Source organism: Astyanax mexicanus, chromosome 14 (genome assembly GCF_023375975.1).
Source record: "Astyanax mexicanus isolate ESR-SI-001 chromosome 14, AstMex3_surface, whole genome shotgun sequence".
Taxonomy (NCBI): Eukaryota; Metazoa; Chordata; class Actinopteri; order Characiformes; family Acestrorhamphidae; genus Astyanax; species Astyanax mexicanus.
The window spans coordinates 30,749,271-30,766,526 of record NC_064421.1 but is presented as its reverse complement, the minus strand read 5'-3'; the positions used below and the strand labels follow the sequence as shown (position 1 = coordinate 30,766,526).

At 41.4% G+C, this 17,256-nt stretch overlaps 1 protein-coding gene across 2 annotated transcripts in view; it reads right to left on the bottom strand.

The window, feature by feature from the left end:
* Positions 1-4,863: 4,863 nt before the first annotated feature.
* The window catches only part of ugp2b (UDP-glucose pyrophosphorylase 2b), a 45,925-nt gene continuing 33,532 nt past the window's right edge, over positions 4,864-17,256 (bottom strand). For both annotated transcript variants that reach the window (XM_007244628.4, XM_022672771.2), the window contains exons 5-10: positions 12,707-12,840; positions 11,797-12,094; positions 10,582-10,779; positions 8,517-8,759; positions 6,456-6,560; positions 4,864-5,495 (exon numbers count right to left, since the gene is read on the bottom strand). In XM_007244628.4, coding sequence (XP_007244690.3) covers positions 5,388-5,495; positions 6,456-6,560; positions 8,517-8,759; positions 10,582-10,779; positions 11,797-12,094; positions 12,707-12,840 — 1,086 coding nt within the window. In that variant the 3' untranslated portion in view covers positions 4,864-5,387. The remainder of the gene's footprint in view (positions 5,496-6,455; positions 6,561-8,516; positions 8,760-10,581; positions 10,780-11,796; positions 12,095-12,706; positions 12,841-17,256) is intronic.

Here is a 17,256-nt window from a genome sequence, read left to right as displayed (position 1 = left end):
AAAGTATTGTGTCACCTGCTCGTTCCATTCCCTACTGGTTTTACACATAATCAGTAAATAAAAAAATAAAAAAAGCCTTTTTTAATACAGAATTCATACATTTTCCATGTGATGAAACTGCCAGTACACTCTTTTTTAAGTAAGTAATCTCCACCGTAGTATCAGAAAATGACTGCTAACTGCTATTTTACAAAAAAAGTAATTAATAACTCAATTAATGGGCGACAACACAGGGCCAGGATTGTTTGGATTGCTTTTTTTCTTAATAAGCGTGATGGGGAGAGAGCGCCATCTACCCACCCGAAGGGAGCAAGGCCAATGAGTTTTTAGCATAGAATTAGCAAAAACACTGAGCACATCTAGTGATTATCCCAAAATATGTATTTAAAAAAAAAAAAAAAAGACTTGTAGAATGTTCAAGATGTTCCAGATGGGGTAAAGTGTTATGGCAACAGGAATGAGTGAAACCCAATGCGTATTGTTAAATATTATGGATTTATTATGAAAAAAATATTTTTAAAGCATAGACGGGATTTAGACTCACACAACAAAGCAACAAAAATATTACATCTCTAAAGCATTTTAATAATTATATTTAATAGTAAAGTGTATAGTTAGAGAGTGGGGAAAGGTAACAAACTGTATTAATTTTATTAAAGGTCAACTTCCGCGAAAATCCGATTTTTCTTGTTTTTTGTGGAATACAGTAGGTCTCTCCGAGTTGAATGTGTACACCTGCACATTAAACTGTTTTGCAGCCCCCATTGTCTGCAGGAGCTAAGCAAAGAAATCCCCCCTCCCCCCCTCCGAAAAACGGGTGAATTTTGAATTATCTTTCTGCCTACGTAGGCAGAAACTCACAGACAAGCCCACCTTGGCTCGAGAAACTCCCAGAGGCGGAGCTGAAGCGACGCAACATCACCGCTCATCAGTTAGGAGGTGGGAGGCAGTGAGCGGCAGAGCGGTGGAGGGGCGTCGCAGTGCTCCTAGCCAATCAGAGGAGAGATATTTGCATCCTGTTTGCATGTATGAATATTCATGAGCAAAGCTGGAATCCGGTCATTTTGGACACACCCCTAAAACAGTCCAATAAAAAAGAGCTATACAGAGACTCCTGAGCACTTTTTTTTTTACAAAAACGGCTCACATGTCATTCATTCATACTAGAGACCACAACTAGACATTTTAAAATGAAAGAAAAAACGACGGAAGGTGAGCTTTAATGTTTTTAATTACATAGCTTACTTTTGCAATTAGGTCAATGTACACTATCAAGACACTATGCTTGATAATAAAATATATTTCAAAGTTATTTTGTGTGCACATTTACACATGTAACTTCCTGGGGACAGAAATGGCACCCTTTTGGTGAAATGGCCTAAAAATATAAAAAATCTTGGAATCAATGTAAGGTTATTGTTTTAAAAATGTGGCCACTATTATGAGTTTATTAGAGTTGCCACAGTCAAAAAACACGAAGATTAGGTAAATTGGATACTCTAAATTGCCCAGATACGTGGATATGATTTGTATGTATGTATTGGCACTCTGTGCCGGGTCAGCTCTTCAGTGCTGGATGCAGTCATGTGCAGGCAGTGTTTTTTTCGGTTGATTGTACGCTGTGCGTGATTGGCTTACTGTTGTATGTTGACTGGTTGAGTACTGAGTGTAAATGAGAGTATATAAAATGTAATTGTAAGCGTCCTTGGGTGCCTAGAAAAGTGCTATATTAGTGTAATTGTAAGTAAGAATGAAAATGAGTTTATAATCTATTTTTTAGTTTAGTTTATGATTTATTGGTGCTGAATTATAGTTGAGGCTGACTGGAATGTATTAAGTTGAATGAATAACATCTTTGTTTTTTGCTTCAAAAGTGTGCAGATTTAGAAAACTGTGTGTGTGTGTATTTTCTATGGTTTCTTCTCAAAGAACTCTCTTTTCTGAGCTGCAAAGCGTCTCAGCAGGAGCAGACCTTCCTGCCAGTTGGCATCATGCTGCACCTTCCAATGTTTCCAGTATGAATAGAAGCCAAATGAAAAGTTTGCTATGTGTGTGTGTGTGAGGCCCTGTGTGAATTAAATATCTCAAATTTAAATGGGCTGCCCAGGCCTCCTCTTTAATCCGGTCTTGGCTTTGAGTCAATGTTGAATTCTAACTTCTTCTTCCTTTTTTTTTTTTTTTTTTACCTTTTGCTGAGTTTAACCAAAGTTTTTATTATATTTGTGGACACCCTGTATAATAAAAGCTACTGAAACCGGACTCAACTGGACTCAGTCCTCACCTCCTTCTAGAGATGTGTGGTGGAAAGTGTCTTGTGCTCCAGCATCAACGTGTGGCATGCTGGATGCTCTTCTACTGCAGACAGAAAAGCTCTGCAGAGGGTGGTGAAGGCCGCACAGAGGATTGCTGGAGTCAGCCTCTCCAGCACCACAGACATCTACACCTCCAGATGCAGGAGAAGGGTCACCTGCATCAGGAAGGATCCCACCCACCCAGCACACTCACTTTCTGTCCCGCTCCCCTCAGGCAGGAGGCTGCGGAGCATCAAGTGCAAAACAACAAGACTGAGAAACAGCTTTATTGCAGAAGCTGTAAGACTCTTAGACACTGTTTACACTGGCAGGCTGAAGCAGTGTTGCCAACACTTCAGTAAGGAAAGTAGCTATTGGCTGTCCTAAAAGTCGCTAAATGACATCATCGCATAATTTGCATAATAGATGTTTTTGAAACTGTAAAGAATTAAGGTTGTGGGATAGAAAAAAAAAGTGAGTAAAAACACCCTAAATATGCTACAAATGAACTCTAAACAAATGAACAACTTCTGCTGCCTTCATGACTTTAATGCTTTGTATACATTGTTTGATCTGTTGTTAAATGCTAGCATAAGAGTAGCAGTTAGCAGAAACTGCTATTCTACGTTCAGCCCTCATCCTTTTTTTGGGCTTGGGACCAGCAAAGTGACCTTAAAAGAGACATTTTGGAGATTTTTTTTTTTTTTTTTTACGTGTTCTGTAGTTTCAAACCTAATAGAGAGGCACACACGCACTGTGGACAAGGTGAGTGACAGACTACCTGGTGAATGAGGTGAGTAACAGAGACTGTGTGAGTTACAGTGCTTTATTCTCGTGTTGCATTAAAGACGCATCCAGCTCTGTAAATACGGGGCGGGGTCAGTCAGCAGCAGAGCAGAGTGGAGCATTTGTGTTCATCTCAAAGTCTCCAAAAAGTCGCTAGATTTGTCGCTTTTTTCAAAGAGAAGTCGATAGAGGGTCTGAAAAGTCGCTAAATGTAGCGACAAAGACGCACAGTTGGCAACACTGGGCTGAAGTGACTCAAATCAATGAGCTTCGCGCTGCCGCTGGTTCTAGCAGGAAACTCTGTGCTCGTCACCCGTATCTCAACCAATCTACAGCTCCCGCCTGTGTTCAGGCCCTGTTTTGTTTGCTGCATGGCTGCACGGTCGGTTCTGCCTTTTGGCGTTAACCCTACCTTGCTATCATTTCTGGCGTTCTCTTCGAAATTAAAAATAAATAAAATGAAAACTAGTAAATCACTCAATAAAAGTAATATGGTGGATAAAAACGGTAAGTTTTGGTCCTCCATAAATGTGAAGCTCACGAGCAAAAAAAGGGGTAATTGTGTGCGCGCTGAACAGAATATCGCTCACGAGCTTCATTTTTTTCCTCTCGGGTGTTTTTTTCCTCTCAAATTCACAGTTCTTTTTTGCGCGCTAAGCAAATAACCTGCGGCTTTCGTTTGTGCTCGAGCGAGGCTTTTGCGCTCGAGTTTTGAAATAGTTGATTTTGACAATTTGGGGGCGGGGTCAGGGTCGCTTTCCTCAGCGAACGCTATTGGCTGATATCCCCAGGGTTTGTGACGGACCGCCTACCTCCAAGAGGGCGGAGAAAAAAAGGACAACAGGAGAGTTAGCTAACAGGCTATGCTAACGTCCAAACAAACCGCCCTCCGGCGCTGTTAGCCCGGAGCGACCGGCTCTCTCGCGGCAGAAACCGCATGACGTGAACTCACGCGTTCAGAGAAAAACTGTAGACCAAACAACTATAAACACGAGCGAGAGACTGATATTAACGATTAGTGAACACCCTCAGCTGTAGCTTCCCTACATTAATTTAGAGAGAACAGGAGGAAGAACAGAATCAGAGCTTTGTTCTGAAGGTGAGAGACAGATACAGCTCTACAGAGACTGTAGAGACTTAAAACTACTTATGTCTATTTTATCTATTTATTTCTTTATTATATATTTTCTTATCGTACATAATATTTGCTCTTTGAATGTAACTGGACCGTAAGATCACAATTCTGTTCCACCTCATGCACCATATGTGATGTGACTGACAACAGTCAGATTCCCCTTGAATTCTCAACTCCTTGCTGACACAGATGTGCAAATGAACAAACACAGCAGGATGACTCTCTGTAGCAGATAAACATGAACCTTCTGTCACTGTGCCACTCTAATGCCAGGTATAGGCTAAATAAAGGGGAATCCAAGCACTGAGCTGTGAAGCAGTGGAACTGTGTTCTCTGGAATGATGCTCTGTGATATATATATTGGGTAGTTGGGGATGAGGTGAGGCGGTGATCATCAACTTACCTTACCACCTTACAACCTTACCAATGCTTATCTTGTCACTGAATGCTTTAAAATTTAGTACAAAGTCTTTGCTGGACAGTAGAGGCAGTTACTCCAACAAAAGCAGGATATATTGTTTTTACTGTGTAAATAATGTGAATGAGCATATTTTTCATAGTTTTGTTCATACAGTGGGAGAAGGAAGTATAATGAGTAAAATAGAAATATATATTGATTGAGAGCTGGACAGAGAACACACACACACACAGTTTCTTGTTTGTTCAGTATTGCACTTTATTTCGTTCCACTTACGGGTCCAGAATCCACAGTGGCTTCTGGAACTCACTGCTGGAACTGTTAACGTGGTCAAAAGCTTATTGCCTTTCTCTTCACATTTTAACGCCGCTGAGGGAGATTCAGGTCACGCTCGGCACCACTCGGAACGTCGCTACTCGCAGCACTGCAACAGGAAACACTGAACTTCTCTAAAGTTCAAAAACAACAACAACAACAACAAACAGATGACGGTGTGAGTTGGTGCAGAGTTCTGGCGGTACAGGAACTTCCATACTTCTTCTGCTTTCATACTGATCCCGAAAATGGAATGTTACAAAAAATAGACATTAAAAGAGCTGGAATTTTACAAAAATAAAAGTCTGGAATTGTGAGGAGTTGTGTTGCTGGCACTGTCCGTTTGTGGGCCTGTGGTGAGTTGGAGGGCAGGTGAGGAGGTGGGCAGGTGAGGACGAGGAGGAGGAGGAGTTGTGTGGTCTCGTGCCCAGGTCACATGACATCAATGGTCCAGGATGCGCAGGTTTCCAGAGACGATTTTGTTCTCCAGCATGGAGCCGGCCGGGATGTCGATCCGGTCTCCGTGATTGGCTATAATAATAACCGTTCCCTAAACAGAAAGATAGAGAGAGGGTCATGTCTCAGAATAATACTGATTAAATTGCACTCTTACGCCATTGTTTGATTCACAACTAAATCTAAAATATACAATCATGTGCAGAACTTTTGGCATCTCTGGTCAAATGATAAATATGGTTGACGTTCTGAGTTCGCTACAGGAAACTGGACCTGTGACTGTTCTGCACATTTTTGACATAATTTCCTAAATGTTTTTATTTGCTGAATTTAACAGATACAAAAATAACACAATATTGTATGATAAGGTGCTGATAAAGTAAATTAGTCTGAGCCCCAGCGGAAACACCCTCCAGCAGAAACACCCCCAACAAAAACGCCCCCCAGCAGAAATGCCCTCCAGCAGATGCGCCCCCCAGCAGAAACGCCCTCCAGCAGATGCGCCCCCCAGCAGAAACGCCCCCCAGCAGAAACACCCCCCAGCAGAAGCGCCCCCCAGCAGAAGCGCCCCCCAGCAGAAGCGCCCCCCAGCAGAAACGCCCCCCAGCAGAAGCGCCCCCCAGCAGAAGCGCCCCCCAGCAGAAACGCCCCCCAGCAGAAACGCCCCCCAGCAGAAACGCCCCCCAGCAGAAACGCCCCAGCAGAAAAACCCTCCGGCAGAAACGCTCCTAGCAGAACCAACCCCAGCAGAAACACCCCCAGGGAAACGCCCTCCAGCAGAAAAGCCCCCAGCAGAAACACCGTAGCAGAAAGGCCCCCAGCGGAAACGCCCCCCAGCAGAAACACCCCTATCAGAAATACACCCCAGCAGAAACAACCCCAGCAAAAAAGCCCCCCCAGCGGGAACGCACCAAGCAGAAACGCCCCCAGCAGAAATACCAGAAACTTTTATTTTTTTTTGTACAACATTGTAGCTGGTGTGAATTGGATTTCGATTTTTTGACAAACTATTTGTGCCGTGATTCCTCCACCACCAAACAAGTGTTTCTCTCACCTTCAGTGAGACTTGTTTCCCAAACGTCACATCTCCGGACACGGTCAGGTGGTCCAGCTCCAGCATGTCCGGAATGCTCTCAAAGCGGGTCAGATACTCCTGAACCTGCGCAGACACAGGCAGATGTTCAGTTTAGACTTGAACACACAGATAGTGGTTCACACATGATCAGATTGCACACAAAGAAGCACAGTACTATACACAAAAATTATGGACAAAAGTATCGGGAAATTTAGAGGGACTGTCGATACTGTCCAGAGAAGACTACATTTTGGAGAACTGCTGTGTGTGGATGTCATTCAATTAAGTGATAAGATAAGCATTCGTGAGGTTATTGGATGTTGGATGATCAGATACAGCAGTGCTGCTTGAGTGTTTAAACATCACTGTCACTGCTGGACTGAGAATAGTCCATCATCCAATAACATCCAGTCAACAGTGTCCTGTAGGCACTGATGAAGGACTAGAGGATGATCAACAGTTTCCTAGTGATGACTTTAAACAACCATAGCCCTCAAAAGCTTATTAAGATCTGAGTCCATAGTAAAATGATCTGAAAGCTTAAATCCAATACCAATTTACTCACTGCAAAACTAACAATACACTAATTTGAATGAAAATGTTGAGAATGCTAAGGAGCATGTTTCATCTTAAACGTTAGGCCTTCTGGAGACCAGTTAATCTCAGTAGACAGTAATCTCATCAGAATTCACAGTAACAGATATTCTGAAGAGGGGTGAACAAACTCCTCCGCCCTGCTGGAACATTCTGCACTCTCTCTTTTATTAGTGCAGCAGAAGAAAGCAGGAGAGAAGATCTGTCGTGGTGGGAGTGGGCCGTACATGGTGTTCCTCTGCTGACCTGCAGCTCCACTAGCCGAGTCCCTGTAGAGCAGGAGAGTGGCAGAGTGCTGCTCTAATGAGGCTGGCCTACATACAGCTGTCTGTTCTAGCCCAGCACACACACACACACACACACACACAGCGGACACCATGCAGAGCTGGAACAGGCTGGGAACTTCAGGACTAGAAATGTTTTCACTGTGTAAATCAGAAGTTAAGAGTGCAGGTCTAACGCTGTCTTGGTTAATGTCTGTTTCAGGGTACACTGCAAATTTGCCACAAAGCAAGTTTATTTCCAGTCTTCATTGGCTTCGCTTGACACCAGTGAGGACAGGTCATAACTGAGATCTAGATCAGGCTGCAGATTATTATGTTATCTGCTTGACTAAGCAGTACTTACATTACTTTCTGTGGTGTAAAGTAGTAACTCCAACTCCAGGGTGTGTATTTTCTGAGCAGTGGTATAACGGACTTGGCTAACACAGCTATCGATGCATAAAAGCTAAATTAAAACATACACGAGCTGTTTTATAACATTGCTTGCTATAGTGGAAGATATTGAACTCGTCTTGCACTTGTTTGTGTAGGTTTAGCTTGGCAACCCGTATGAAAATCATTTATTATTAGCTACAGTATCCATGGAGAGGCTTTTAGAGCAAAAAGTCAGTCGCTGGAATGATTTTATATCATTTTATATTTTTTTTTCCCCCAGTTTCTCCCCAATTTACACGGCCAATTACCCAACCCACTCATTAAGTCTCCCCCTATCACTAGTGATGCCCCAACACCAGGAGGGAAAAGACTAGCACACGCCTCCTCTGATACATTTGAAGTCAGCACCTGCCTATTTTCGAGCTGCTGCTGATGCAGCATTCGCGAGTATCATCACAGTGCACTCTGAGGAAAGCGCAGCGACTCGGTTCTGATACATCAGCTCACAGACGCCTTGTGCTGATCGACATCATTTGGAGTGAAGTGGAGAGAGAGCGCCATCTACCCACCCAGAGAGGTCAAGGCCAATTGTGCTCTCTCAGGGCTCTGGTAGCTGGTTACAGGCGCTGGACTGATTTAAACATAATAATCACGAGGCCACACTGCTGCTAATAATTTTTTAACCTTTTCAAATTTGATAGTAGAGTCAGCTAAAATCAGGGGGTTAAGTTACCCTTTAAACGATTCTCTTTGTCTCCAGCAGACTTTCTTCAGTGGTGAACATTACCTTGGTGAAGGAGCTGCCCAGTTTGACGTGGGGTGTGGTGGGGAACTCCCTCTTCTCGCTCATAGTGAGAGACCCCGCCTCCAGGCTGTACAGGTTGGACATGACCAGCAGGAGGTCGGAGGTGGTTTTGACGGGCAGGAAGCGGCTGCGGGGGACATTGATGCCCAGAGCGTTGTCAAAGCATTTGATGGCAGCTCCCACAGCCGTCTCCAGCTGGATGACGTTCAGACCACCATTAAGAGTCTAGAGAGAGATTAGATTACAAATAAGTGTCACACACTGTCAAAAAACAGGGCCTACCTCAGCAGTGCCCTAAATCATATTACCGTATTTATCTAACTATAAGGTGCACTTAATATCCTTTAATTTTCCCAAAAATTGCAAGTATGTAAGTATGTAATCCGGTGTACCTTATGTATGAATTTTACCAGTCAGGTTGTAAGGAGCAGTAAAGCCACTCAGTTGAAGTGCAGCATTAAAAAGAAGTTTCAGTTTCTCCAGTAACGAGACTGGAGCAGTATTAGCATTAGCACCTAACTGCACTAGTTCTTTTTATGTTCAGAGGTAACTATATCGTCCTGTAGCCTGTGTGTTTACAGTGTTAAAAAAGCGTCATGGGAAGAAATGCTAGCTGATAGCACCTTGGCTTACCGGAAGTATAGCGCTGTCCATTTACCAGCGGCTGCACTGTTGAAAATATTGAAAATCTAAGCTTAGTGTAAAAATATGGAAGCGCTTTGCTCAACCAAATAAACAGTTTTCAGAAGAGAAATCTGTGTAGATTACAGTGCAACACCCTTGTTCCTTTGTATTGTCGCTTAAAATGCGCCTTTTAATCCCGTGTGCCTTACGTATGAAAATAGACCAACAAATAAATGTTCCTTGATAATGCACCTTATAATACGGTGCCGCTTATAGTATACAGTACAGTATACAGGTAACATTGTTACACAACTAAGAGAATTCAGTGTTAAAGTGTCTTGCATAAGGACTCTTAATAGTGTATAGTTGTGTGCTTTCCCAGCCAACAAATTAAACCCTAGACATCCACAAAGAAGGTGGTGTTGTTATGTTGGAATATCTAACACTTAATTTACCTAAGATAAGGCTGAACAGGTTCAGGAACTGCTTTTGTCCACAGACATTACTCAGGGGGTTCTGGGGTAATTTTTTTTATGGGGGTCCTCTGTGATTTTATTCTCGTCCGGACCGACCATGTACGTGTTTTTCTCAGATGTTCTCTGAGAAAATTACAGGCTGAATTATTTACTGTTTTTCGCTGAACTCTGTGGTCCTCCGGTAATTGTAGTCCTGTCCGGAAGCACATCCCTGAGTTTTGTCACCTTGCATTTAATAAAATAGCTATTTGTCCACTGCCACTCATCATAATTACACTTTAGGCGCATGCTTCCACGGAGATCCACGTAAACACAACAGCGAGTGAAAATTGAAGAGCTACTGAACACGATGTCAAGAGTTTTATCACTGAGTAGAAGTGTGAAATATTTTTCACAGACATTCCCCTGAAAAACTAATCTTGTACAGGTAGGGCTTAAATCGATGAATAGAACACATGGTGTGGACGCTAAATGTGGGCGTTGAGTGTATATATTTTTGTTTGTTTAATGTGATTTGTAGGATATTGATGATACTTGTAAAAGAGTGATAGACAATAAAAGTGTATTGTATTGTAAATATCAGTCTGTACAGAACAGACATAACCCTATTTCTCTGATTCATTTCATAGCAGGTCAAAGTCACAGTGTCCACACAGTTCTGTCCATAAATTCCAGCGACATGATGGACTGGGATGGGACTAGGACCTCTGAGACACGCTGGTAGTGATTATGGTTTCACAATGGTAATTCTAAAGACACATTCCACAAGGTGTTTGCCAAACTCTGGTCATTGTTATGCTTCAGAAAGAATCTGGAGGTCTTGCTGGAATATATCCTGAAATCTGGTAGTGATTTAATGTTCTGGAACACTGGCTCAGTTATAAGCCTGCAGAACGCAGTGAGCGAGTCTGTTTTTATTGTTGAGGTCACCAGGTTTCTCTCCTCACCTTAGGATTCACTATGATCTCCATGTCCATGGCGTTCTGCTCCTGCAGCCTCTTGATGGCGGCCAGACTGATCCACAGGTTGTTGGTGTTGAAGATTTTGAACTTGGAGACGGATTTGAACTCATCTACGTGAGCTTTGGGCACCTGGGCGATCTCCAGTAACCTCAGCTTGCCCTCGTACTGGATCAGAGTACCTCCCTGAAGAAGAAGCGCATGGAAAGAACTGCGTCAGGAACCAGCTACAGTACAGTTCTTTTCTTACACAACCAGTTTGATACAATACACTGAAGCAATAAATCAAATGTTGGCTTCTTTAGTTTTACACAAAAATTGATTTTCGTTTTCAAATAATTTTATGTCACAAATACATATAGAAATATACATATATACAGCTCTGGAAAAAATAAAATAAGAGACCACTTCAGTTTCTGAATCAGTTTTTTTGATTTAGCTATTTATAGGTATATGTTTGAATAAAATAAACATTGTTTTTTATTCTATAAACTACAGACAACATTTTTCCTAAGTTTCAAATAAAAATATTATCATTTAGAGCATTTATTTGCAGAAAATGCAGAAATGGCTAAAATAAAAAAAAAGATGCAGAGCTTTCATACCTCAAATAATGCAAAGAAAACAAGTTCATATTCATAAAATTTTAAAAGTTTAGAAATCAATATTTGGTGGTGAAAAACCCTATTTGTATTTACAGTTTTCAGTTTTACAGTTATTCTCCACCGTCTTACACGCTGCTTTTGGATAACTTTATGTGACTCCTGGTGCAAAAATTCAAACAGTTCAGCTTGATTTGATGGCTTGTGATCATCCATATTTCTCTTGATTATATTCCAGAGGTTTTCAATTTGGTAAAATCAAAGAAACCCATCATTTTTAAGTGGTCTCTTATTTTTCCCAGAGCTGATTTTTTTGCACAGTTTGAACAGAAGTCTTATACAGATGTCTGTGTATTGCTTGATTAAACAATGTGAAAGACTACAGCAGCAGTTAAACTGTACTGGGTGTGTGTGTTTGTGTGCTCTCTTTGAGAGCAGAGGAGAACAAAACAGCACAACTGACTAAAAGTAGCATATCCGCCAAGATGTATACAAAAGTAAACACAACGGGCAACATTGAGGGCACTGTGTTAATGTATTGTACGATAATCAGGCCTAAATACATGGTTTGTTTATTAATCCAGCACTGCTGCTATCTCACCTTCACGTCAGCTCGGGTCTTGTCCGTTACCTCCATGACGAACTCGCAGCGTTTACCGTTGGGTTGGCTGACCAGGTGGTTGAGGATGTGCAGGTCCACCGTAGCACCCAGGTTATCAATGTTGGACACAAAGATGTACTCCTTGCCCTCTGCGATCAGCTGCTCCAGCAGGCCTGAGTTGTAGAAGCTGGCGTAGATGTCCCCGTGGCCGGGGGGGTACCAGCCATCAGCACTTTCTCCGACCATGCCCATGTCCTTCGCCACAGGGAGCAGAGACTCTTTATTGATCCTTGGATACCTGTGGAGGTAAAGAGAGAGAAGAGGCTGACGTTATTTTCACAATACAGCACAGAAACATGCATAAGAGACTCAATTTTTTTATTTATATAAGTAATGGTAATATATTGAATTTCCTCCACTATATTGCAAATTCTCCACAAGGGGGCACTAACAGCAGGGCCATTTCAAGGCAATGGAAGCCACAAGCAAAAAGACCCACAGTCAAAAAACTTAAAAACGACCCTGCCCACCCAAAACTTGTCAATTTTATAAGAAAAAGTATCTTTCCCATGGTTAGTCCACAATTTGACTGTGATCATTTAAAAATGACAGTGAATGGTAATATTTAATATTATGTATAATAATAAAATGAAAAATAAGTATATATATACATTTACTGCTGTTCCTTCCAATCACTTAACTGGGTCGAATCATGTCTGATTACGTGATCAAATAAACAGAAAGGGTCAATCAAATATTTTTTGTCAAATATTAACACCATTATATAAATGCTCAAACACTTCATAAATCTTTAACGGGAGAAGGTCTAAGTGTGACCCGGCCAGTTCCTGGAGATCAAAAGCCACACAGAATTAGAGGTTTTAAGGTGTGTGTGTGTGTGTGTGTGTACCTGCTCTGGTTGAAGGTGTGGATCTTGACGCGGTGGTGTGCATATTTCTGCAGGATCTTGCGGGTGTCCTCGTCTGTGTTGAAGGAGTTCATCAGGACCAGAGGGACGTCAGTGTTGTACGTCTTATTCAAGTGCTGAAATAGAACAGAATAACATTAGAGATAAAGAAACACAGATCACCACCCAGCAAACAGAGAAATCCCCTAACCATTCTTTGGTAGAACAGCATTTGTGCTTGGGGTCATTGTCTTGCTGCTTTCATTCAATAATTTTTATCCTTTCAGTAAAGAATGTCCATGCAAAAATGCTGTTGTATAAGACTAGGCTAATAATAATATATTAATATAATAATAATATATTTAAGATTTTTAATTAATCAACTGGGAGATTAAAGTACTATACCTTACTATATATCCAAATGAACCATCTTTTTCACACTGTATTTTTCCCAAAAATCGTCAGTCCGCTTTATGTATGAATTTTACCAGACAGGTTGTAAGGAGCAGTAAAGTCACTTCGCTGAAGTACAGCGTTATAGTTTAGTTCTGTAGTTCTCCAGCACAGAGACTTGAGACTGGAGCAGTATTAGCATTAGCTGCTAAGCGCTAGCCCTTTTGCGTTCAGAGGTGAGTATTATAGCCTGCTGCTAACCCTGGCTAGTGTTAGCTAACCGTTCTAAGTGCTAGTTAGCTCTTTCGCTGTTCAGAGGTGAGTATATCAGACTGTAGTCTGTGTCTTTACCGTGTTAAAACAAGCTAAGTGGGACGAACCGCAAGCTAATAGCGCTCTGGCTTTTTAGAATACTCAGGGTTCCTCAGTGTAGCACTGTCTGGCTAGCCTTAGAGTAAATCTGGAAATCTAAGCTTACTGTAAATAAACAGAAGTGCTTTAGTCACCCAAATAAACAGTTTTAAGAAGAGAAATCTGTGTAGATTAACATCCAGCTCTCGTTTACCTTATAACCCAGTGCAACTTGTTTATGAAAATAGACCAGAAAATATACGTTTATTGATAGTGCACATCATAATGCGAAAAATATGGTAAATGTTTGTGGACACCATCATAATAAGGGTATTTAGCTACTGACACAGTTGCATCCATCACCAACACAGAAGTGCAAATGGACACATTCAGCTTGTTTAGTCCCTGTTAAAAAATATGTACATACATGCCAATAAATACAATATAAATATAAGTCTGAGTACTCTGTACAATTTGGGATAAATGTTTGGGATAAACAGTCATGTTCTCACAGAAATGCTCCCAGATCTAGAAGAAAGTCTTCTCTAGACAGTAGAGACAGATACTCCAACTAAAGTCTTTATAAACCTTTTTTATATTCTTAATGTAAGAAGAAACAATGAAAGAATGAATGTTTTCAATCTATTAATTATGTAAATAAAAAACATTATATAGCAGTTTAAAACATGGATATGTGGAATCTTAGCTTAGCATGTATGTTTCTCCTCTGTAGTGCAGCTGCTATTAAATTTAGATGGACAGTGTTTTTTAATGAGACCAATAAAAGCAGAACTGCTGAAAACCTAGAAATAACTGCCATTTTTACACAGCACGCTGTTTCAGGCTGAATTTCACTAAGGTCATGGACCGTTTGGTCATTACTCAATATACTGGTCTGACCAGGCTGGAATTGCGTCATTTACATTTGGCCTTCTCTGATATCGAAATCAGTAGTAGTGAAGTTGCAACACAGACAGAAAATTACAGAATGATGCACAACAATGATGATTCCACAACATTTCTATCAGATTAAACTGAGCTCCGTTAGCTCAGCCATTCCAGAACATTAACGCTATTCCTCTTGAACCAGCATTTGTGCTTACAGTCATTGTCTTGCTGCATGAAACACATTCTCATGATTCAGCTCACAAACAAACAAACAAACAAACAAATGTCCTAAATTTTTATATCAGAATTTGCTGGTATATTTCTGACTCCTGTGTTCAATCAATAATGGTGTCAGTCCTGATGCTGTCAGTCTGCCTGCTCTGGACTCTGTTTCACACAACAAAGACTCCAATTCCCAGCATGCACCCACACTGGACTTTCCTGACTCTGCTTATGACATTCATGCTTCCCCAGCTTCTAATTGCCCACACCTGGCCTGTGTAAGTATAAATACCCCCCCCTGTTTCTGTAGCTCCTTGCCGAGTATTAAACCTAGCTTGCTAGCTCTTCTTTTTCTACTAAGCGTTTTTTTTTTTTTGGTTTATTTTATATTGTTACAGACCCACTTTTGTTTTTTTGATCAGTCTTTTGTCTAGCTCTTTGCCTGTTAGGATTCCCTGTGTATGACCCTTTTGCCTGCTCACTCTGATGTGTTGTTTACTACCCTTGCTGCCTTCTTGTTGTTAACTATTCCCGTCCCACATAACCCATGTAAGTTTAACCACTTGGTTAATAAACTTAAGTATCTCCGTGTGTCCACCTCCTCTCTGGCCTAAATGACAGATGGCAAGCTGTTCTGGTCTAGGTTCAGCAAAACAAAGCCAAATCGTGATACTACCACCACCATGCTTCACTGATGGGATAAAGATTTAATGCTGGAATGCAGTGTTTTCCTTTCTTTAAACATAGGGCTTTTTTATTTAAATAAAAAAAAAAAGATTTTTATAGCTTCATTTACCACAAAACATTGTTCCATCAGCCTTCTGGCTCATTCATGAGAGCTTTAGCAAACTCCAGATGAATATTTTATAGTGTGTTCCACTGAAAGTTAAGAAGATTTTCTTTCTTCTGCAATATCGTCAGTTTGGAAATTAAAAAAAAAAGGTTTCTGGGCTCTGATTGGTCCAGTGGGCTAAGCGCTGCCACTATGATCAGCCAATTCGAATCCTGTTCATGCAACTTGCCATCAGCTACCAGAGCCCTGAGAGAGCACAATTGACTTTGTTTTCTCTGGGTGGGTAGATGGCGCCCTCTTCCCACATCGCTTAAAAGGGTGATGCCGATCAGCACAAGGCATCTGTGAGCTGAAGTAGCGGAACCGAGTCGCTGCACTTTCCTCTACACCTGCTGTGATACTACTCTGCAATGATGCATCAGAGGCAGTTCGAAAAGAGGTGGTGGCTGACTTCATATGTATCGGAGGAGGCACGTGCTAGTTTTCACCCTCCTGGTGTTGGGGCGTCACTAGTGATAGGGGAAGTCCTAATGAGTGGGTTGGGTAATTAGTCGTGTAAATTGGTAAGAAATGTGTAAAAAATGTGAAAAATTTTCATTTACTTTAGTATTTGATTCGGTTTTATATTTCAAAGCTTCTTTAATCAGTACCCATCCCTCTGTAAAGAGAGTTAAAGAGCAGTGTTCCTGTATGAACAGAGTGTAATTGAAAGGTTGCAATATCCCACACTGTTAGAATCTTAAAACAGGGATCCATACTGTGTGAGTGGGGTTCGAGTGTATGAGTGACGGGCGCCCCACAGCTGAGAGTACACAGAGCTCTTTATACACACCGTATTTATACAGGAGGCTGCAGGCTATCCGTTTACCTCACCTAACAGCAGCACAAGCAGACAGGAGGAAACCTGAGCCCATGGGGGAAGTAAAGCTCCAGCTGAGAGACACAGTGGGTTGTGTTCTGGTGCAGGGGTGTACCACAGGGCCGCATGTTCTGCCCCTTCTCATTTAACCTCTCTTTCTTTCTTTCTCTTTCTCTCTCTTTCTGTCTTTTACACTGTACAGCCCTTTCCTGACCTCTCTCTCTCTTTCATTTTAAGTCTCTTAGTTCACCTCACAAGAAAACTGAGAAATAAGTAAGAGACTGTTTTATACCTCCTTAATTTTGTAACATGTTTTGTAACACAATTTTCAACACATAAAAATATTCACACTTTTCCGCACCCAGAACAGATTCTGGACTCGTTTAGGGGAGGGGCTTATTATGGCTGGTTTGTTTTCATACACAGGAACTTGTGAATCGCGCAATTCCATGCTTCACATTTTCGACTTTTTATTATTTTATTCAGATAAAAACACACAAACACTCAAGAGTTGAGGAACAAGTTTGGGACACTCAGCACTGTACTGTGCAGGAGCTTCTCATTTTCAGAGTTCTCTGAAATTACACGTAAAGAGTCATTAGCATCATACTTTGTGGTTGTGCACGTGAAAAATTTGCCAAAGCTTTTTTTTTTTTTTTTTTAGCTTAATCTGCTTTAATTGATGCTTGTTTTGTTTTGTGCTTCTGGTTCCTCCAGGGGCAGAACCTGTGGTCACGGGTTCTGCTGCAGTGGTCAGAAGGTTTTGCTTCCCATGTGCCCATGTGATAGGGCAACTTCAAGCTGGTTCTCCTTAAATCTGCAAACGTTGCGGCATTATAATTTGGAGTGAGCCCTGGTACCAGTATCTCCAAACTAAAGGCCAAAGTCCCCCCATATAACAGAGGATCTCAGAGACAGGCAGTGAAGTGGGCGATACAAGAAGATGTCACTCCAAGAAGATCCTCAAACACCAAATGTGTCAATGGTAGAATAATAAGCTGTTTGGCACTGGCAATAAATAAATATAAATTTCCTTCTTGTTACTGA